The sequence below is a fragment of the Aethalodelphis obliquidens genome, unplaced genomic scaffold, assembly GCF_003676395.1.
Source record: "Aethalodelphis obliquidens isolate GAN/ISIS:26980383/991018 unplaced genomic scaffold, ASM367639v1 scaffold39, whole genome shotgun sequence".
NCBI classification, from domain to species: domain Eukaryota; kingdom Metazoa; phylum Chordata; class Mammalia; order Artiodactyla; family Delphinidae; genus Aethalodelphis; species Aethalodelphis obliquidens.
The window spans coordinates 259,177-281,846 of NW_020837983.1; the positions used below are offsets into that span (position 1 = coordinate 259,177).

Here is a 22,670-nt window from a genome sequence, read left to right on the forward strand (position 1 = left end):
AAAAAAAAAAAAAAAAAAAAAAAAAAAAAAAAAAAAAAAAGGGGGTTGAAAGAATTATGGATCACGTGGACAGTCTTGTTATATAACATACACTAGTACTCAAAACACCCAGGGAGAAAGTAAAAGAAGCATATTTTTGTATTCTTCCCTGTGAGTTCTCATTATAGTAGTTTATAAATATTTACTTGCAGCCAATAGCTGTAAAACAGTGAGTTTTTGGAAACCACATTCTAACATAGAGAGCTGTAAAGCAGTTCATATTTTCCCAAAAGAGCACTGTAACTGAGGTTTGGTTTCCTGAGGCTTAGATGGCATATTAGATAGGATATGATCAATAAATCTAGAAGTCCCTTAATGAAGTGTTATGGAAAGGTACAAATTAATCTTAATGCTCTGTAACTCATGAATTTTTCTGAAAGAATAACCTTAGGTCACTCATCTTAAGTTTGGTTTTAAGAAGAATTTGCTCTAAGGAAATCACCAGGGATCAAAATACAAATCAAACAAGTTACTGGGTCTTACTTCCTACTAACCTCCATTTCCTGCCTCAACCACTCCTCTAATTCTGTAGTCTTTCGGGTATGATGAGCTATTAGATCTGATCCTCCAATGATGTGTGGAAGTTTTCCTGCTCCAGGAAATTTGACCTGTTAAATAGTAAACCTTGGTAAATGCACTAAAAAATTGACAATCTTTTTTTTAAAAAAGCTTAAAAAAACAAAGACTGTAAATCACATATAAGTACTAAAGATGTTTATATATTATAAATGAAAATGAGTGTGAGAGGAAATAGAGCTGTTTCATTGATTTGAGTATATACAGAAAAAGTCAAATTCTTTCACTAGAGGCAATCCAGTTAAGCTTCTTTTTATTGAGTATTATTGATTGTTGTTTGGTAACTTAATTTTAAAAATTAGTATGCCTTTTGAATTTTGATTTAACAATGAGATTTTGCAACACGATACTGAACATGAAGTAAGCATGCATTAATACAGACTGGATCAGAAATATTCTCTTAGAACAACAAATATTGTATATTAATGCATATATGTGGAACCTAGAAAAATGGTACAGATGAACCGGTTTGCAGGGCAGAAATAGAGACACAGATGTAGAGAACAAACGTTATGGTCACCAACGGGGGAAAGTGGCAGGGGGTGGTGGTAGTGGTGGGATGAACTGGGAGATTCTGATTGACATATATACACTAATATGTATAAAATGGATAACTAATAAGAACCTGCTGTATAAAAAATAAATAAAATTCAAAAAAAAAGGGAAAAAAATTCTCTTAAATATCTTGTCAGTTCCTAAAGGAGGAGGAACTCAGATCTGGTATTCAGTATACTTATTTATATTTTGTTTAATATACACACGTAATAATAAAATGCCTAGTTTTCATTATTGAATGTGCTCAGTTAGTATGAACAAATCTGTTATTGTCACAAAGTCCTAAGTTAAAGAACGTCTTCAGGTAGTCATAGATCAATATTAGAAAATAGGAGGACATGGGAATTCCCTGGCAGTTCAGTGGTTAGCACCCCACACGTTCACCGCTGAGGACACAGGTCTGATTCCGGGTTGGGGAACTAGGATCCCGCAAGCCATGCTGTGCGGCCAAAAGACATTAAAAAAAAAAAAGAACTAGGAGGACACTGTCGATACAGCCAAAAGCCTGCTGCTTAAGGTAGAAAAAACCAGGTAAACAGCAACCTTTAAAGAATTCAACCTTAATAAAATTTGTTTTATATATTCATTTAAGTGTCAGTTTATGTCCTTAGTAGTTTTTAACTGTTTTAAGCAGAAGAAATAGCATCACTTTTCAACATAAACTGCTTTTATTACTAGTTAGCATATTTCTAAAAACATTTCAAACACTGGCCTCTTGTGATATTTTAGTTAAAGGAATACATACCTTTTTGAATTTCTTGAAATTCTTTAGTTCACCATAATCATTATTTACACTGGATGCATTTCTGGAAGTAGAGTTACGAACCACCAGTGACCTAAATTCAGTCAGTAACACCGTCTTTGGAAGCATCTCACCATCACCCTGAAGTTCATCATTGTTCTTAAATGGTGTTAAGATGGAGAGAAGAAATTAGAAGGAAAAGGAAAATTACTTGTCATTTAGGAGTTTACAGAAAAAAGTTCAAATACCCACAAAAACAGTAAAAAAAGAAAAAAAAAAAAGGTTTATTTCTGGCACCTGCTTTGTACTTGAAATCAAATCATATCTATTTCAAAACCAGAAAATTACTCAATTACTCTACAACTTTAGAAACATTTATAACACATTATCTATGACAGAAGGCTAAAAAACCATAGTGTTTGAAATTTAGTAGCATATTCTAATAAAAATCATCCCAATAAACAATTTATCTTCTTGTATACATTTTCTTGGCAAGAAATAGTCTGCTTCTTTTCATTAAAACCATACACCATGATTATTATACAATCCATCCTAGAAGTTCTCTATACTATGTTTAAGGTTTCTTGGATTTTCAATAATTTATATTTTTTATTATTTTGGACACCTCAAAAAAAGTCAATCATTAATTCTGGGCACACTACCTCATTAACTGAAAGCCACTTTTTTATTCCAGATTAATAATTATTAAATCAGCTTGAAGATTCCTTCCTGTTGCTGGAAGAGATTCTTTATGTCGCTTACTATTAACTAACTAGTTAGTTACATATCCACATTCTTACAGCTGCTCAAGGCTATCTTAGTTTTTAAAACTGCTTTACTATATATCCATTTGGAAGCTGCTAACAGGACTAAGATAAAAACAGTCAGGGAGAGAAGAAAAAAGGGAAAAGTCAAAAGAAAAGGTTCATGCGACAGTGACAGAACGTAATCAGGAACTCAAAATAACAATGGCCTAATACTTTTCTATTTTGTTTTAGAGTTTACAAATATTTCATTACTCTTTTGGATATAAACAACAACCCTGTTGTAAAAGTGTTAACCTGATTTTATAAACAAAAGACTTGAGGTTCATAAATGTGAAACTGTTGTTTTCAAGGTCACTATCTATGGAGTAGAGGGCAGGGAATTACACTCAGGCTTTGTCCATACTCTTTTTGCTATACCATGGTTATAATACGATCTATCCATTTCCAGAGGAGGCATAATTATGAAATAGATCAAAATTATAGAAAGAGAATCAATTAATCCTAAGAATATATAGACTGACAGAAATTGATGCAATGATGGTCCATACAAGTCAAATCTTTATAAAAATAAAATACAAATCCCTCACAGATAGTTCTTTAGTTGACCAGAGTGATTCTTGAGCTCACAATTCTTCGCAATTTCATTTTCTTGCTAAAGAAATAAAAAATATTGCTCATAAGAGTTATAAGATGGTACCTTTCTGAAAATCTTAGAGATACTCATGCCCTTGACCCAGTTATTTCACTTTCAAGCATCTTTCCTAGAGAAACTATGACGTGAGAATAGAAATATACATATAAAAAGACTGTCGTATAAGAGTAAAGAACAAGAAGCAATTTAAGTTCATACAAGTTATACATCTAAAGAATGTAATAAGAGAAATGATAATAATACAAATGAATTTAAAATGGCTATAAAATTGCATTAACATTTGAGTCCAATTTGAAAAATAAGATTTAAAAAAAAAATGCCAAAATATTGACTATGGTTATCTGCAGATGGCAGGATTATCAACAAACTGTAATGTTTTTCTTTACTTTTCATATTTCTACATGATCGTGTATTACTTTTACAGTCAAAAATAAAAACAAATTTTTAAAGAAGTCTATCTAAATTTATTTAGAATTGAATGTTAAGTCGTCCTTAATCCAAAACAGTTATTTTAATTGTTCAAGATATTTATGGAGACTGCTTTGTATAAAATCATACTATCCTTCATATTCATATATCCAGACCACGTACTAGACAAAAGTATATTACACAGATAGCTTTCTAATACTTCCAATAAAAACTACAATTCCTTTGTATACAATAGGGGGGCATATCATTTTACATCAAATTTTCAATGATTCAGTAATAAAAATTCAGAAAAATTTTAATAAGTAGAAAGTTGGAAAGAAAAAGCAAGATGTACTCTGTGCTTGCTTAGAGACTAAAGAAAATTAATGCTATTTGTCAGTTGTAAGATTAAAAATTTTGATTCCAAGCCTACCATGTACCCTTTTACTGAGTATTTTCACATACATTACCCACTGGAAGTTGTTACTACAATCAGAACAATCAGAATTACTCCCCCGTACATTACTCCCCCGTACATTTTCCCCATCCTGTCCTACTCCCTCAAACTTGCTTAACCTCTTGAGCAAGTTTTTATTTCCTATCTCTGAGAATCATACTACAGCCTACCCAGACCCTTCGACTGCAAGCTTGGGACTTCTACACTCTTTCCTCTCTCCTCATTTATCATATTGAGTCAATCACCAAGTCTTAGAGATTCTACCTCCTAAAGGCCTATCAAACTTATTCTCTCAGACTGCCTTTCATGTTAGCATGCCCAATGCCTAGAACAAATAAGTGAATGAATGACATCCTGAGAAACCTGACAAAAGAAACAGCCAAAAGAACAGAGTGGACCTTGCATTTTTGTCTCAGTTGTCAAAACCTAGCTAAGTCACTTTGGCAAGTTACTTAACTCCCACTGCAGTTTCCACATCTGTTCAATGTGTATAGTACTACTTCACTGCAGGCTGCTATAAATAGCATGATGGTATCCAGGAGGTGGTAGGTATAATTGTGAGGCTTTCAAAGATGCTATATGGTAAGAGAAGAGGAAACCTTAATTTAGAATAGAAGGATGGAAAGAGGTGAAGAAGAGATATTCTGTAGACAGAGGTTGCTGTTAAGAGGAGGAATGTTAACAAGGATATGGAGACATGTTTGCATTTTATGGAGACTGGGAAATTGAAAGTAAGGCCAAGACCCCGACACAGTTGTCATTTACACAAGGATAAATGCCTAGCAGGGTTATCTAGCCAATAGCCCTCTATTTCAGCTTATAGTAAATCTTACAGACATGCTAGAATCCATATTTAATCCCAAAACAGAAAAATGGTAGTTCTATCATCAATATATTTTAGAAAATGCCCTTCTGATATACAGCTAAGGAATCCAATGCCAGAGAAGTATGACATTTTTGCCTTCTTAAAAGTGCAAAAAGTTTTTTAAATGAAAGGATTAAAAAATATTTTTTCTGATCATCACTTCTGTAGCTAGAAAATTTAAGTGTAATTCTATCAATTCACGAGTATCCACAAGGACCTTCAGACAACAAATTCTTAAAACAGTAAAAATGAAAGAATTAAAAATAATTTCACACTGTCTGAGTAAGGTTGATGAATTATATCAATATCAATTTCCTGGTTTTGATATTATACTTAAGTTCTGCAAGATGTTACTAGTAGGGGAAACAGGGTGAAAGGTATATGGAATCTTTCTATATAATTTCTTACAACTGCATGTGAATCAGCAATTATTTCAAAATAAAAAGTTTTAAAAAATTATCTTACATTGAAAGCAAAATTACTTTTGTTAACAATGTTCTTACTAAAAAAGTACAGTGCTAAAATACAGTGATTTAACTTTAGTATATCCAGAAGTGTGTCACAACTGAGTTGCTATTCACTCTCCAAACGTCTGCTACAACATATTTATGTTGTACCATATTTTTATTCAGAATGTCATGAATTCTAAAATAGTAAAATAAGGACAAAGGAAATTATGCTGCAGAATCGTAGAGCAAAATAAAATAATTATATTCCCTGATATCATTATACAGCATGTAAATCTTGGCCCTATCTTATTCAAGCCACTGATTTTAGAATTTTTTAAAGACAGCAAAAGGAATTCTTAACTAATACAGTGAGGGAACTTATTCTGGGAAGAAAACTGGATGTGCTGAATCAGGATCTCTGGGGCTTTGGTCTGGGAATCCCTATTTTTAAAAAGCTCAATAGGTGATTCTGATGCAGCTGGTCCACAAAATGGCATTAAGTATTCACTCATAAGGAATAACAAACATTGAGGATTTTCTACCTCATATGAAGATGCCAGTATATAGGCTAAACAGGACATATATTTTGATTTTTCAATAGTAGTTATAGATTTATATCGTGCTTGATACACACTAGGTTCTCAACAAATGCTTATCAAATCATTGTACCTGTGCTCTCACCTAATGAGGTAACCAGTCTACCAACAGTAGGCAACTTAATGATGCATAAAATACAAAATAAAGAGTTTTCTTAGACCAAAGTGGGTAAGACAAATATACCAACTTCATGAAAAGAGGACAGAACATTAAAGATAAAAATGAAAATTAAAAATCCCGAGTGATGTTATACATGTTCTATCCTAAAAATTCATTTAGCAGATACTTTGTTTTTACTAACTTTCTTCATCTCTCTGTGCCTGTTTACTCTATTAAAGTCCCTCCTATACTTACCATCATGGCCAAATGTCTGATATAATAAAATAGTACAGCCTGGAAATCTATTAAAACAATCATGGGGACTTCCCTGGTAGCGCAGTGGTTAAGAATCCGTCTGCCAATGCAGGGGACACGGGTTCGAGCCCTGCTCCAGGAAGGTCTCACATGCCACGGAGCAACTAAGCCCGTGCACCACAACTACTAAGCCTGCGCTCTAGAGCCCACGAGCCACAACTACTGAGCCTGCATGCCACAACTACTGAAGTCCACCCGCCTAGAGCCCGTGCTCTGCAACAAGAGAAGTCACCGGAGAAGCCCACGCACTGCAATGAAGAGTAGCCCCCGTGCACCACAACCACAACGAAGAGTAGCCCCTGCTCGCTGCAACTAGAGAAAGCTCCCGTGCAGCAACGAAGACACAGTGCAACCAAAAATAAATAAATAAAATTGATTCTTTAAAAAAAAAAATCGTGAATAAGTTTTATTTGTTGTCATTTATTATATATAGTCAAGGAATCATTGTATTTTTAACATTCACCCTATCAACCAACAAATTCTTATACTTAATACTAGGTGTAGAAGATACTAATTTTTTCCCCCAAATAAACATCATGACTGCTCATACTGTCAATACAAATACCTCAAGTACTTTTTAACATTCTAAGTTCCTATTTGCAATACTTCTTATTAAAAAATGTTACTTACAGAGATTTTGTTACTTTCTGGTATTGCTTCATCATTACAAGGGCCATTTGTTTCTATATCCAGTCTTGGCCTTTTTCTAATATTGACATCTTCCTCTTGTTTTTGAACTTTCACTTCAATTTCTAACTCTGGTTTTGCGTTCTTCAATAGCTGTTCCAATACTTCATTTTCTATGGCTAAATCATCAATTTCTTTTCTTTTTTCTGATCTTAGTTTTTCTGTAGAGAGAGATTTATTGGCAGAATTTTTCACAGTGGATTTTAAATCTATATCTGCATACGAGTTATCTGGGTTTCTTTCCACAGGCTCATTCTGCTGCTCCTTATTGTTCCATACTGAGGATGTAGTAGGCTGTGTTTGTTCTAAAAGAGAACAAGACATTTCTATTCTTGCTGATTTAGATAAAGACATTTCTTGATTTTCTTCATCCCTTTCCCTTAGGTTCAAAAAAGGAGAGAAGAAAACAAAAACAGGAAATGAACACAGCTAAGTAATTTTTTTAGTTTGGCAGTATTCAGCCCCTTCTTCATTTAATTAACAATATTCTTGGTTTTACTGATTAACAATCTCACCAGAAATAAAAAAACACATCTGAAAACAGTACATAATTCATACACACCCTACTGTTTTGATAGGACTGGTCAATTCCATGGCTTAAAAAATAGGGAAATGTCTATCTTCTTTTCTGGAAGTTGCAGTAGTTGATGAATCAGTGTGGAGGAAAAGGTAGAAAAATATAAAATATAAAAGACTTGGGGCTTCCCTGGTGGCACAGTGGTTGAGAGTCCACCTGCTGATGCAGGGGACACGGGTTCGTGCCCCGGTCCAGGAAGATCCCACGTGCCGCGGAGCGGCTGGGCCAGTGAGCCATGGCCGCTAAGCCTGCGTGTCCAGAGCCTGTGCTCGGCAACGGGGGAGGCCACAACAGTGAGAGGCCTGCGTACCGTAAAAAAAAAAAAAAAAAAAAAGACTTGTCAGAAAACAACAGCTTACTTTATAATGTAGGGAACCTGTGGACATGGAAAAATTACCCTGGGACTAAATTCTGATGGGTTAATGAGAGCTAGATTCAAGATAGTAAGTTAAAGTGGCTAAATCCAGAATACAGTATAAACTATATACTGCAAGTAATATGTAAGTATATGACTAAGGGTATTCTATACAATACTGTATCTATACAATACTGTATTGTATAGAATACTGTATACAGTATTCTGTATACAATACTGTATACAGTATTGTATACAGTATTCTGTATAGAATACTGTATACAGTATTCTGTACAATACTGTACTCATTCAATGAGTACTGAATACCTGACTCACTTAAACTGTACTGAGGCCCACAAAAACTTGGGTCTCTGCTCTCTAGTTTACTGGATTCATGTTGAACTGGAACAGTTAGAGTGATATTTTAATAATACTAATCTAATGTCAGGGTCCTAAATAAACCAATCAAGAAGTTTTTTGTAATAATTTACATGATCAGCGTTTGAACCAGAGAGCTAGCAACACAAACAGATGGAAACAGAGGAATTTATAAGACAAGGAAAATAAGAATCAGCAATACTGGTTTGGGGAGGCAGAGGAGAAACAGTCAAAGATGTTGACAAAGTAAATTACAAACAAAAATATATATACAAGGCAGTGATAGGGGAGAACGTTTTAGGCCTATGATTAGGGGAAAAAGCAGGAGATTTCTGTGGGAAAGTAGAAATGATGCTTAAAGAATAAGTCAGGACCAAATATACTGATCATCTGTAACCTGAAGTACAATATACATAGCAGGAAGAAAAGAAGTCCTCAAAGGGAGCAAAGGAGAAAGTCAGAGAGGCAAAAAAAACCCAGGATAGGACACTACCACAAAAGCCAAGAAGAGACCAGAAGGAGAACAAAAGTTCAAGAGTTGAGTGTTACCAAAAGGCCACAAGAGGTGGCAACTTGTGTCAATGATTACTTTCAAGGATGTCATGTCAAGATGAAATATTGCGAGTTAAGAAATATTTCACATAGAAATGGGAACAATAACAATAATCTCCTCTTTATGAGAAGTTTAACAGTGATTGTAAAAGATAAAGGGCAGTAGCTAGAGGAACAAATCAAGTCAAGGGAAGGTTCTAAAAACTAAAAATGAGATAGAGTCTTTGAACACAGACGAAAAGGACCTAGAAGAAGATATTAAACATGATAGAAATTAAGAATAATTGATGAAGCATGGTCCTAGAGGAAATGAGAGACATGACCAAGGGAAATAGGTAGGTCAAAAAAACTGAGGTGTGGGAAACCTCTTCTTCAACAGAAGTAGAGCAAATGAAACAACAGAAGGAAAAAAATGAGGGAAAATGTATCTAATGACCTTAGTGAAGAAGGAGACTTGGACATTTCTGAGAGGGAATAAGCTCAAAGGGCCACAGCTTTCCACAGAAGCATACTTAAGCAGAACATGGACTTAGTACCATTCTACAATCGTATAACAAATATTAATATTTTTAGACACACAGAGCAGTATTATTAAAAATTATACCTTTTTTTGGTAGATGGCTGAAAGTAGTTTTTGATGGAGTTGGTTTGCTGATGCTGAGAAGCCCAATCTCCACTTTTATTTACACCTGGGAATTTAGTTGGTGAAAGCTGACATTTTGGGATTTTCATACTAACAAGAGTATTTGATACTATATTATTATTACTAGAGTTTACTTTGTGGGGTTCCTTCACAGTGGATGTTTCTTGTGAAGGTATTCTGAACTTTTGTTCCATTCCGAAGATTTTGATTTCTTTTGGGCTTTCACTCAAATTCATACTGCAGCAAAAGAAAGGAATGCAAGGTAAACAATCACATTTACAGCAATTTTTATCCAGAAACAAAGTCCTTTAAGTAGTACTAACGTAATACAGGTTTAGAACATAGTTATCTTGAGACAGTAGTTTAGTGAATATATTTTACTATCCCAAGACAGTAGCTCCTTTGTCATCAAAGCTCCCTGAAGACAAGATACCTTTCTCTTCTTCATCCCCTATAGCACATACTGTCAGGAATGCTCTATAAAAAACTGCCAAACACACATGGAATAACAACCTAGTATCCTATTATAAATTATACCAGGTCATATACTGAAGTGATGTTTGCTTTGTTTAAAATTGTAAAATTATTTCCATGTAAAAAAATTAATAAAAACTGGAAATTTATAAAAAGAATAAGCTATCATTCCAATTTCAAATATAATGGGGTATTTAGATCACTTTTGATGAACTGATACGGTTATATTCCAACCAGATGGCAGTCTCTAGAACATAACTCTAGAGTAGAACTCTAGATCATCAGAAAAATATTTTAAACACACACACACAAACACACAGTTCTACAATGTTATGGTTGAATATATACTACTTTTGCTATTCTTACTTCACCAAAAACCCCAAACTTGTCATTCAACTGACTTTTAAAAAATTAAGTTTCTCTTTTAAAAGTTATATTAAAAGTTCTGTTTTAAAAAAATTTGTAGTTTCTCTTTTAAAAGTTTTGATCTCAATATAAAACATAGGTATAGTGAAAATTTAAGTATGGTCTAATATAGTGCAATCAGAAGTATCTTCCAATACGAATAATTCATTATGGAGTATTTAAAATACACTGTCTTAAGTGAAAAATGCCATAGGATACATATGAGCTACCCTTGCTCTCCGAAAAAAAAAAAAATTCCAAAAAACTATTTTAAAAAACCCTTTTCAAATAGAGAACCACTGGGCTTCCCTGGTGGCTCAGTGGTTGGGAATCCGCCTGCCAATGCAGGGGACACGGGTTTGATCCCTGGTCCGGGAAGATCCCACATGCCGCGGAGCAACTGAGCCCGTGTGCCACAACTACTGAGCTTGCGCTCTAGAGCCCGCGAGCCACGGCTACTGAGCCCGCGTGCCACAACTACTGAGGCCCGTGCGCCTGGAGCCTGTGCTCCTCAACAGGAGAGGCCACCGCAGTGAGAGGCCCGCGCACCGCGGCGAAGGGTAGCCCCCGCTCGCCACAACTGGAGGGGGCCCGCGCGCAGCAGCAAAGACCCAGTGCAGCCAAAAATAAACAAATAAATAAATTAATTTAAAAAAATAGAGAACCACTAAAAAAACTACCTTTATGAACAAATATTGATTATTTAGATAGCCAGGTACACACATATAAAGTACCTCTAAAACTGTGTAATGTTCACATACAGGCAACATCATATAATAGAAACAAATTGATCTCAAACTTATTTCACCAGTCACAAATAAAACAGTATAATTCTTTGTAGTCTTCCATATACATTTGCACGGAATTAAAAAAAAAACTTTATCATTTTCAGGAGTTGGCAAACTACAGCTTGCAGGACACATCTGGCCTGCCACTTGTTTTTGTAAATTAAGTTTTATTGGAACACAGCCACACTCATTCATTTACACGTTGTCTTTGGCTGCTTTAATCCTACAATGGCAGAGTTGAGTAGCTGTGACAGAGATCAGTGACCCACAGAGCCAAAAATATTTACTCTCTAGTGCTTCATTTTAATTTTTATATTTATTTTTGGCTGTGTTGGGTCTTCGTTGCTGCACATGGGCTTTCTTTAGTTGCAGTGAGCAGGGGCTACTCTTCTTGCAGTGTGCAGGCTTCTCACTGCGGTGGCTTCTCGTTTCAGAGCATGGGCACTAGGTGTGCAGGCTTCAGTAGTTGCGGCACATGGCCTCAGTAGTTGTGGCTTGCAGGCTCTAGAGCGCAGGCCCAGTAGTTGCGGCACCCGGGTTTAGTTGCTCTGCGGCATGTGGGATCTTCCCGGACCAGGGATCGAACCCATGTCCCCTGCATTGGCAGGCAGATTCTGAACCACTGCGCCACCAGGGAAGTCCCTCTAGTGCTTTATAAAGTCTGCTAAACACTGTCCCAAAATATTATTTTCCCTGGCATCCCACACTCCCAATTCTTTATCTCCCAAGAGATGACTTGATACAGGCATTGACTTTACTTCTTGAATATACTATTAATTTATTGATAGAATAATAACAATAGTTCATTAACAATGAAGCTTTACCATTTATTTCCTTGCTCTGATTGTGTATCAGCTACATATGTTGTAGTATTCACTGGGGCACCTGGCATTAAGTTTTCATTGGCTGGTAAGACTTGGGAAAGGCTTGGACCTGGAGTTGTTGTCTTCAATCCTGTAAATCACAGAAGTGAAAGAAAGAATCACAATTGCTAGACACAAGATAGACATTTGGTCACTTAGAATTGTTAGGACTGTGCCATGTTGAGAGAATTAACTATAGCACACAGTTGTCTCCAGTCAAATACTTAACAAAACAGCCTATGAGCAGCAGCCTATTGGCATCTGTGATGGGCTTATCTGAAATAAATCATTTTAAAGACACATCAAATCCTTCAGGTTAAACTATTATCAACTTAAATAAAAACAAACTCAACTTAAATTCTAATTCAAATTATGCTTTAGTCAGGAGACCAAAAATTAAAATTTCTCCCCCACAGAAAGTATATCTACTGTCTACACAAATCAAAATCAATGTGAATTTAATTTTTAGAAGGAATATACTATTTGAAAAGAAGAGATGAACAGTTTTAGACATAAATTTTTTGGCTACTCCAGAAAACCATAATGATTACTTCATCACTTTATATACCAAAATAGCAATTTAATTCAAGTGCCACTCTTCTGGAATACTTCTCTTGAACCTCCCACATTGAATTAGATGCCCCTCATTTTAAATCCCATACCACCCTTTACATCACTCTACTAACTGTTAACACACTCTTACTAACTTTTTAACACTAGCTGTGTGACCTGTATTACTTAACCTCTCTATGCCTTAGTTTCCTCATCTATGAAATGAGGATAATTACATGCTGTTTCTTCCTCACATATTGTTTTAAGGGCAAAGTGAACTAATATATGGACAGCACTTAGAAAAATGCTTGGAACATAGTAAGGACTATGAAGTGTTAGCTGTTATCATCACTGTATACCGTACTTGTTTACTTGTTACTTTCTCTTATTAGACTTGGAACCTCCTTGAGAACAGGGACTGAGTCTTGCTCATTTCTGTATCTCATCTCTGAGCAATGTTTGGTATATAATGGATATAAATAAGTTAACAGAATTAAATTAACTGAAAAAAAAATTTTAAGTTGACATTTATTAAGTATCAAAGCTAAATTACCACTCTGTTAGCTCCTGACACAGGATGTGTTTAATAAAATGTTTGTAACTGATTCCAAATTCAGGTATTTAACTTACTTCTGCCACTCTCCTTATATGACCACCTTAGCTCACTGGCATTTCCTTATACATACATATCCCTAAAATTCTTCTTAGCTTGCACAGTTTGCAAAAAATAATAATTATAAATGTGTATATAACCATTAAAAGAAATATTCATAAGCTGAATCTAATGACCCAGAATAACTAATGTCTGCCAATAGGATTATTTATAATATTCTCCTTGCTAAAATACCAGGAGGGTAGGGATTTGCTCTACTCTGCTCACCTCTTTATTCCAAGTGTTTAGAGTAATTAAAGGCATATAACAAGGTTCAATAAATACTTGTTGAAAGATAAATGAATGAATATGGAAGGAAAGGAGGAAACAAAGGAGAAAAAGGGAGGAAAGAAGACATGCATTCACTCTGTTCCCCCCAAAACTAGCCGTGTTCTAAAATTGTTTGTAAGTCTGATGTCTATGACTTGGAACCCACACAGATCTACCTATGAATATGTGCAAGAAATAATACTACTAATTATAATGTAGATTTTTTATCAATTCCTTATGACCTTGTTCCCATATGAAATAACACAATAGAAAAGATGCTGGTCTAGCAGTCACAAAACCCCAATTTTAGGATTGTCTTGGCTGTTTTATTTATGGGACCTTAACTTTTCTCAGCCTTGAGGTCTCTTACCTTTTAATAGAAAGATTAGATGATCTTTAAGGACCTTCTGGCCATAAATACATTTCTAACAGTGGATGATAAAATTTTGTTGCTCCACCCTAGCAAAGATAATCTTGTGTACCAATAACTTAGTTCAATTAAGCAAATATTTATACCAACTATAAACAAGTATTGGGCTTGGTGATGTCAGAGAAACCAAAATTAGTAAGAGTTTATAATCAGTCTAGTGGCTGAAAGAGGCATGGAAACAACTGGCTATGCTTCAAAGTAGGAAAAAGTTCTAACTGGAATGCAAAAAAAAAGTTACTGGGGTATAAAAAACCAAAATAATTAACCTGACTTGGAGAAGAGTTATGGGAGAGGAAAAAACCTAGAAAAACTTCACGAAAGAGGTGAGCATTTGTGGAAGGGGTCAGATTTTGAAGAGCAGTGCTAGCATTCTAGGAACAAGGACCATGATGAGCAAGGTCAAGGAGTATGGCACATAAAAAAATATGGCGTATGTATTCTGTAGGGAAGTATATTAAAAAAAGATGAGGATGGGAAGAGATAGGCTACAGCTAAACTGTTGAAGGCTCGAAAGTCTAGACAAAGGGCTCAGGGATTTATTCTATAGATAATAAGAACTAGTAAAAGTTTTTGGGAGAAGGGAAGGTGATTCTAGTGGCAAAGTGAAATATTAACTGCAGAGATGAATATGGAGGCAGGACCTTACTGAGGGCGGTTAGAACAGCCCTCAGGAAATAAAGACATGGAGGGTTAAATAGGGCAGTGGCTGTGGGAAGGGATGGTAGCAGACCTCTTGAGCAGAAGCTACAGAGGAACAATTTCAAGTCTTGTATGAGTAAAAAAATGACTTAAATTTATAGTCTGAGTGCCTCCTCCATTTATATAAAAGAAGGTTCCTCTCTAGTTCAGTCCTTCCCTAGTTTCTTGGAGTTTATATGACAAACAGGAGGTTAAAATCAAGCAAAAGAAACCAAAAAAATCTGATGCCTTGGCTGCATCCCAGAATATCCTGGAATACAGAGAATGTGAATTTGAATTTTAAAAAAATGTTTCTGAAGCATATAGCTAGTTGAGATTAGTTTTCTAAAAGAGAACAGAGGACAGTTGTTCCAAACAGGGACCTGGGACAAGAGGAGATACTCACATAGACCCAATGATTGTTTATTTTTACATATTTTTTGTTGTGTTGTTAAAGTCTGAAATTACACATAGCGTTTTATTTTTTTCTGTAACAGAACAGAAATGCACAATCAACAAAATAGTATTTACAGTACATGCTATTTCTAAAGGGCTGTGGAGCTTTCTAATGGACAGCTTCTATAAGAATAAGGCTCATTTTGGTATCCACATCAAAGTAGTTTTCTCTCTAAGAGAGGTTGAAGAGCTGGTCTTTGACTTCTGACTCTAAGGATAAATTCTAAGAATGTTAGTCCTGAATTTTGAGGAAACATTCACCATATCACAATTATCATGGAAACTTCACAAGCTCTTAAAACTGTATTTGAAGGTTACCCACGTATAGACAGAAACATATCTAGTGTACTCATGGGAAAGGGTACAGATATCAGGCGAATAAACATTCTTAACCAAATCATAAAATCCAAGTACTAGTCTGTTTATCCTTTTATATCTGCTCCCAGTAACCCCTACACCATCAATCATAATAGCAGTGTAATAACATCATAAAAGCTTTGACTTCAAGAGTCAGTTTGAATCAAATTATTTGCTATGTGACCTCTGGCTAATTTCTTAACCTCTCTGTACATCAGTTCCCTCATCTATAAAATGCAAACAATGTCATCTATCTTAAAAGGATTGTTTTGCAGATTAAATTGTAATGCCTTGTGTAAAGCACATACTTCAGTCTCTGCAGACTCAAGAGACAGCAGCTATTATTACTAATCAGGAGGTGCACTGTCCAATTCTATAGGTGCCATTCAGTGGGCTACAATGTAAATGATATCCCCTGGAGTGTATTATTACATAGTGCTGCCCTTACTTGTCTTTTAGCCAAAGTCCAATAACTGCTGACAAATAGCTATAAAAAGAACTTAGGAGGCAAATAAATGTATAAAGAAATACCAAATGGATGCACACATAACTAGACAAAGAAAAGTTATGAGGAAGAATAAACGTAAAAATATCTAAGGTAAAGAAGCGAGAAGAAAAGAATAAATGAACCATCTTCTTGATGGCAACATCATCTTATCAAGAAAAGTAGGGGAATGAGTTTTAAAAAACCAAGGGGTAGGGCTTCCCTGGTGGCGCAGTGGTTGAGAGTCCGCCTGCCGATGCCGGGGACATAGGTTCGTGCCCCGATCTGGGAAGATCCCACATGCTGTGGAGCGGCTGGGCCCATGAGCCATGGCCGCTGAGCCTGCGCGTCCGGAGCCTGTGCTCCGCAACGGGAGAGGCCCGTGTACCAAAAAAACAAAAAACAAAAAACAAACCAAGGGGTAATAGCTGCCCTGAGTAAACTGGCTTTTGTGATAGTCAACACTGAGATAATTATAATATGTATTCTTCATCTCTGTAAAATGGCATCACCACCCAACCAGCTACTCATGCCAAAAGATTAGGAGTTGTTTCTAAATCCTCCACGGGCAAGACGTGCTGGGTCTAGTTCCAAAATTTGGCCTGAATTTATTTGCTTTTCTGCATCTCTACTACTACCACCATGGTCCAAGGCACCAGGCTCTCTCTCACCTGGACCTCCACAAAAGCTTCTACTCATATCCCCACTTCCATTTTGGACCCCTGGAATCCATTCTCCACGCAGACACGATTGTGATCTGTTCCTTCTACCTGGAATTCTGCTATCCATATCCTCCCATGGCTGCCTTTTCTCATCATTCAGGACGTGTGAGGCTCAAATATGACATCTTAAGTGAGACTGTCCCTGACTACCAATCTAAAATAGCCTACTCCCAGTCACTATCACATCATCTTGTTTTAGCTTTCTCTTTGTACTTGTCCTTAACAGAACTTATCAGATGTGTTTGTTTGCTTGTTAACTGTCTGAATCCTGACTTTTAGAATATAAAGTTCACAGTAACAAGTATCTTGTTTACTTTATTCACCACTGTATCTTCAGTACTTACAACTGTGCCTAGTACTTGGCAGCCACAAATACTTATCGAATGAATAAATGAACAGATAAACATATGGCTTTTAAAAGACAGTGAAGATGGTCACCTGTGGCAAGTATAGTACATACATACAGGGACTTCCTTCGTGGTCCAGTAGTTAAGAATCTGCCTTCCAATGCAGGGGACGTGGGTTCGATACCTGGTTGGGGAACTAAGATCCCACATGCTGCGCGGCAACAAAGCCCGTGCGCTCTAGAGCCCATACGTTACAACTAGAGAGAAGCCCGCGTGCTGCAACAAAGATCCTGCGTGCCACAACTAAGACCCGATGCAGCCAAATAAATAAATAAATATTTAAAAAAATAATGGAGATACAGCCAATCAGCAATTTATAAAATAAAGTTGCTAAAGAATCAATAAAATAGTATTTTAATTACCTGTACTGGGCTGGCCCTGAGGATCACAGTAATTCTCTGTAGTAATGAAAATAACTGCCAATCCAATTTCTGCTTCAGGAATAGGTCTAAGACCTTGCCTGTTAGAATAAAATAGTTTAAGTATGATGATATATTAAAACTAACAACTTTTATTAAGATGATGTCAAACTGAATCTATCTTCCACCCCCCCGCAAAGTGACATCACTATTTTATGGTACAGAGAGAACTGCAAATACCTATAGTACTAGCTTATTCACTGGAGCAATGTTACATTGGGCAAGTTCACCACCTTTTAGTAATTCAATTATTTCATCTGTAAAACAAAGGTCTAGAGTAAAGGATACAGATCCTTCCAGTTCTAAAACTCTGTAATTTTCAGAATAATAGTAATACCCAGATGAAGCAATAAAAAAGATTTTTTAAAGCAAATCTATGGTTACTAGAATCCTAAGATAAAACTTAAAAGAGAGAAAAAGAGGGGAGAAGGATAAGGAGGGAGAAAAGTACAAAGAACTATAAATAAGCTACATCTATACGTATGTTAGTAAATCAAATCATTTTACCAAATTTACATGTATTAATGAATCTTCTTATTAAAGGAATCTTATGGTGAACCTATCTTCTGTTATTCTGTAATGTGAATAATGACTGATTTTATAAAACATAATTTAATATAACTTAATAATGCTACATAGAAACTAAACCTCAAATTTTAAGAGCTTTAAAACTCCTTTTAATACTTATTGTAGAGATATTTTAAGTGGTTGTAGTAGCTTAACAAGTCATTTTCAAATGCTTAACATTTGTTTTTTTGTTAAGTTTTTAAAAAGATGATTCTAAAATGTATATGGAAAAATAAAAAGCCAAGAATAGCCAGGATGCTTCTGAAGAAGAGCAGAAAGAAAATATTTGTCCTACTAGATATGAGGACTTAAACTGTTATAGTAATTAAGACAATGTAGTAAACGTGGTATTAGTTTAAGAGACATATTGCTCAATGGAAAAGACGGCCAAAAACATTCCCATGCATGTAAGGTCCCTTGGTATAAAACAGAATCAATTCCAGATAGATCAAAAATAAATTTCAAAAACAAAATATCAAAATACTAGTAAAAATTAGTAAAAAATATAGGTGAATATCTTTTTGATCTATGAGTAGAAAAAGATTTCTTATACAAAAAGCACTGACTATGAAAGATTGTTAATTTTTAGGATATTAAAATTAAGGGCTTTCATTCATCAACACAATAAAAAGTTAATTTACAAAGTGGTAACAGATTCTGCAATCTTTTATGTAATCACATACAAGTGAAAAAAGGATTAATGCCAAGAATATATAAAAAACTCCTACAAATTAAAAAAAAAGGCACACAAATACGCAATTACCATATAATCCAGAAACTGCACTCTTGGGAGTTTATTCCAGAGAAATAAACACTTATGTTCACAAAGAAACCTGTATATGAATGTTCATATCAGCTTTATTTGTAACAAAAGCTGGAAAAATGCAGATGTCCTTCAATGGATGGATGACTCAACAAACCATAGTATATCCATACTACAGAATAGTATATGTATTTTAAGTGGCTGTAGTAGTCTAAAAGTTATTTTTCAAATGCTTAACATTCATTGTTTTATATGTATTAGTTTAACTTAGACTTGAACTCTAAGTGAATTTATCATAACACACAAAAAAAGATTTTAAAAAGTATTATCATCAAGTGATCACATACACCTACTTGTATTTCAGGCAATTCAAAATTGGTATTTTACTACCCTACTAATACTTTTGAAACTATACATACGTCATATCATGAAAATTAGTTATAAAAGATTGGCTATGTAAAACAAAATACACATTTAATAATGATGTTATAAGACATACATCATCTTAAATGGGGAAATACTGGAAGCATTACTTTTAAAGTCAATAGTGAGATAAATGTGGTGGCTACTATCACCACTTCTATCCAACAGCTTTGGATGTCCCAGTTGGTCCAAAACCAAGAGAATAAAAGAGAGAGAGCAGTACCAGAGGCAAAAAGGATTAAAAAGGAGGAGAGAAATATTATTTATAGATGATATGGTTTATATAAAAAAAGACTATAAAGTATTAGAAATAAAAGGGGAGTCCAACGAGGTGGTGGGATATGAGATTAATATCAATGTCAGCTGAATTTCTATACATCAACAGTAAACTAGAAAATGTAATTAAAGAGACAATATCCATACCATGGTTATCCATACCATGAAACACTACTCAGCAATAAAAAAAGGATGAACTACTGATACACAAAACCTAGATGAATCTCTGAGGAATTATGGTGAGTGAAAATAAAAATTCTAAAAGGTTACATGCTGTATGATTTCATTTATATATCATTTTCTAAATAATAAATTTTAGAAATGAAGAAGAAATTAGTGGTTGCCAAAGTTTAGGGACATGGAGGGGGAGGTAGCGAGGGGTGTGTGGTTATAAAAGAACAACACAAGGGATTCTTGTGGTGATGGAACTGTTCTGTATCTTAACTATGGTGAATACATGAACCTACACATGTAATAAAATTATATAGAACTAAATACACACACATACACTACACACACAAGAACACATAAAACTGGGGAAATCTGTATTTAAAACAAAAAAAGAATACAATTATCCCAATAGAAAACTGGGCAAGAGACATGTATTTCACAAAGATGGAAAAATTAACATCTAATAAACTTTTGAAGAAACGTTAACCATCACTGGTGATCAGGGAAATACAAATCAAAATCACAAGATATGATTATATATCCATTAAATTGGCAAAAATGATAGTCTGAAAATACCGAGTATTGAAAATGACATGCATCTAACTTAATCTCTTATATACCGTGGGTGGGAGTATAAAGCGGAAAACAGTTTGATACTGTTGAGTGTTCTAACCCTAGTAATGTAGTAATATATCCCAAAGAAAATCCTGCACAAGTACCAATAGGAAACATACAAAGATAATCTCAGTAGCAGTTTACAATAATAAAAATTTATTTAAAATAACTAACTAAATAATTAGTGAACAAAATGAATGTGTATTATTTATAGTTCAGTGATGACGGTGTATCATGATCCAAAGATTATGATTCATTCAATTTTATGCAAAGCTGTGGAACAGGTGAGAAGAGGATAAGGCAAAGGAGGAGAGGATAAAGAGAAAATAATTAAATTAGTAACAGGAAGAGTTCCCAAATATGGGCTAAGACATTGGGAAAATATCTCAGCAAGAACAAAAATCAGGGTTATATTGTTCCCCTAGACTTCTAATCTTTTTCAGAGATATTTAATTTTAATCACTGATATCCTATACCCACTTCTGACAACTAATCAATAGCACCATGGCACTAACCCATCCCAGTGTTGCCCTATTGTCTGAAATTCAGTCAATAGCTGACTTTACTGGTTTGATATAACTGTACCTTCAATTGCTATCAATGGCTTGGACTAAATGGACAGGTGTTATTTTAAGTGATAGTCTTTCTCAAACTGTAAAATTGTCCTCTCTTTATGACCAAATTGAAACAGGATCCAGAGAGTACAGAACAAAATGTCATCTCATGATCAAGTCACCAGCCTCTGAGCAACCTCCACTCCAGCAAGGCAGCAAGATGTAATGGTAAAGAGCATGGACTCTGGAACCAGACTGCATGTATTCACATCCTGGCTCCTCTGCTCGCTCCCTGTGTTCTACTCAAATCCCCTTTTGCCCTCTCTGCACAACGGGGAACATAACAGTAAAAATACACATGATTGTATGAGGATTAAATGTCTTAATATATGTAGAACTCTTAGAACAGGACCTGCTACAGTATATAGTATTATGTAAATAAGCTATTATTGCTATTGTTCAGCATGGCTTTTAAAGACTGGTAAACTGGTCATAAGTAAAATACTGCCTGAAAGAAGCCTTCTCTATTTAAAATAAACTTCTCCCCTCTGCCCTGTTATTCTGCTTTCTTATACACATTTGTAATTATCTGTTTACTTGTCTTTATCTGTCTTTTCCTCTAGACAGTAAGCTCCAGTGGTGGCAGGGTCCATAGCTATCTTGTTAACCATTATATTCCCAGTGCCTAAAACACAACAGAATCACAGTATATTTTGGTTGTAGTAGTAAGATGGTATTTTTGTTACACAAATATTTTCTTTTTCACAGCAGTTAACACATCTCCATTAAGCAAAATATTTATGGGATACATGACTGAAATTTTACTTTTTACTTTGGCAAACCCATTTTAAAAAAAAGCAGTCTTCATGGTCAGAAGGACTCCTGGGTCAGGAAAAATGAATACTGTGGAGAGCTTATTTTATGGACTTTTTAGACATATAAATACCCTAGGCCCTAACTATTTTTTAAAAATATTTATTTATTTATTTTGCCATGCTGGGTCTTAGTTGTGGTGTGCAGGATCTTCTAGTCGCAGCATGCAGGATCTTTAGTTGCAGCATGCAGGGTCTTTTAGTTGCAACATGTGGGATCTAGTTCCCTCAACAGGGATCGAACCCAGGCCCCCTGCATTGGAAGCGTGGAGTCTTAGCCACTGGACCATCAGCGAAGTCCCAGCCCTAACTATTTTTTACTAGGTGAATAGAAATTCAGTCAACGGACTGCCAAGGCTGATTTTTTTACTTTGTGCTTCAAAAATGCTAAGATTATTAACACCAGTAAAGAGTCCAGGAAAAAAATCCTTGCTTTAGTGCTTTCAAACTGCCTCCCCTCCACACTACAAACACTATTCTAGGATACTTGATACTTTTTTTCCTGCTTTCCCATAACAGCCTATATAGCCATAATAGCCTAATTTTTATACAAATTTTCGATGGGTAATAAACAAAGGAAAAATACATTCCAGCTTGAGGCTATTTCAGAACAATTTTACATTTGAGTTTTAACTTTCTCAACTACATATTCTAGAGAAAAACAAATACTGCTTTATTAAGAGAGGTATATTCTGCAAATTCTATTAAAGTAACAAAAAAGCAGCAGAAAATAAATATTGAGATAAAACTGACATGGAT

General features: G+C 35.1%; 1 protein-coding gene across 1 annotated transcript in view; it reads right to left on the bottom strand.

Moving 5' to 3' along the window:
* The window catches only part of NBN (nibrin), a 59,014-nt gene that overhangs the window by 20,097 nt on the left and 16,247 nt on the right, over positions 1 to 22,670 (bottom strand). Inside the window, 8 exon segments of the mRNA XM_027131369.1 lie at positions 534 to 647; positions 1,916 to 2,071; positions 3,267 to 3,295; positions 3,298 to 3,331; positions 7,152 to 7,587; positions 9,675 to 9,950; positions 12,205 to 12,334; positions 17,614 to 17,711. Of these exon segments, the coding sequence (XP_026987170.1) occupies positions 534 to 647; positions 1,916 to 2,071; positions 3,267 to 3,295; positions 3,298 to 3,331; positions 7,152 to 7,587; positions 9,675 to 9,950; positions 12,205 to 12,334; positions 17,614 to 17,711 (1,273 nt within the window).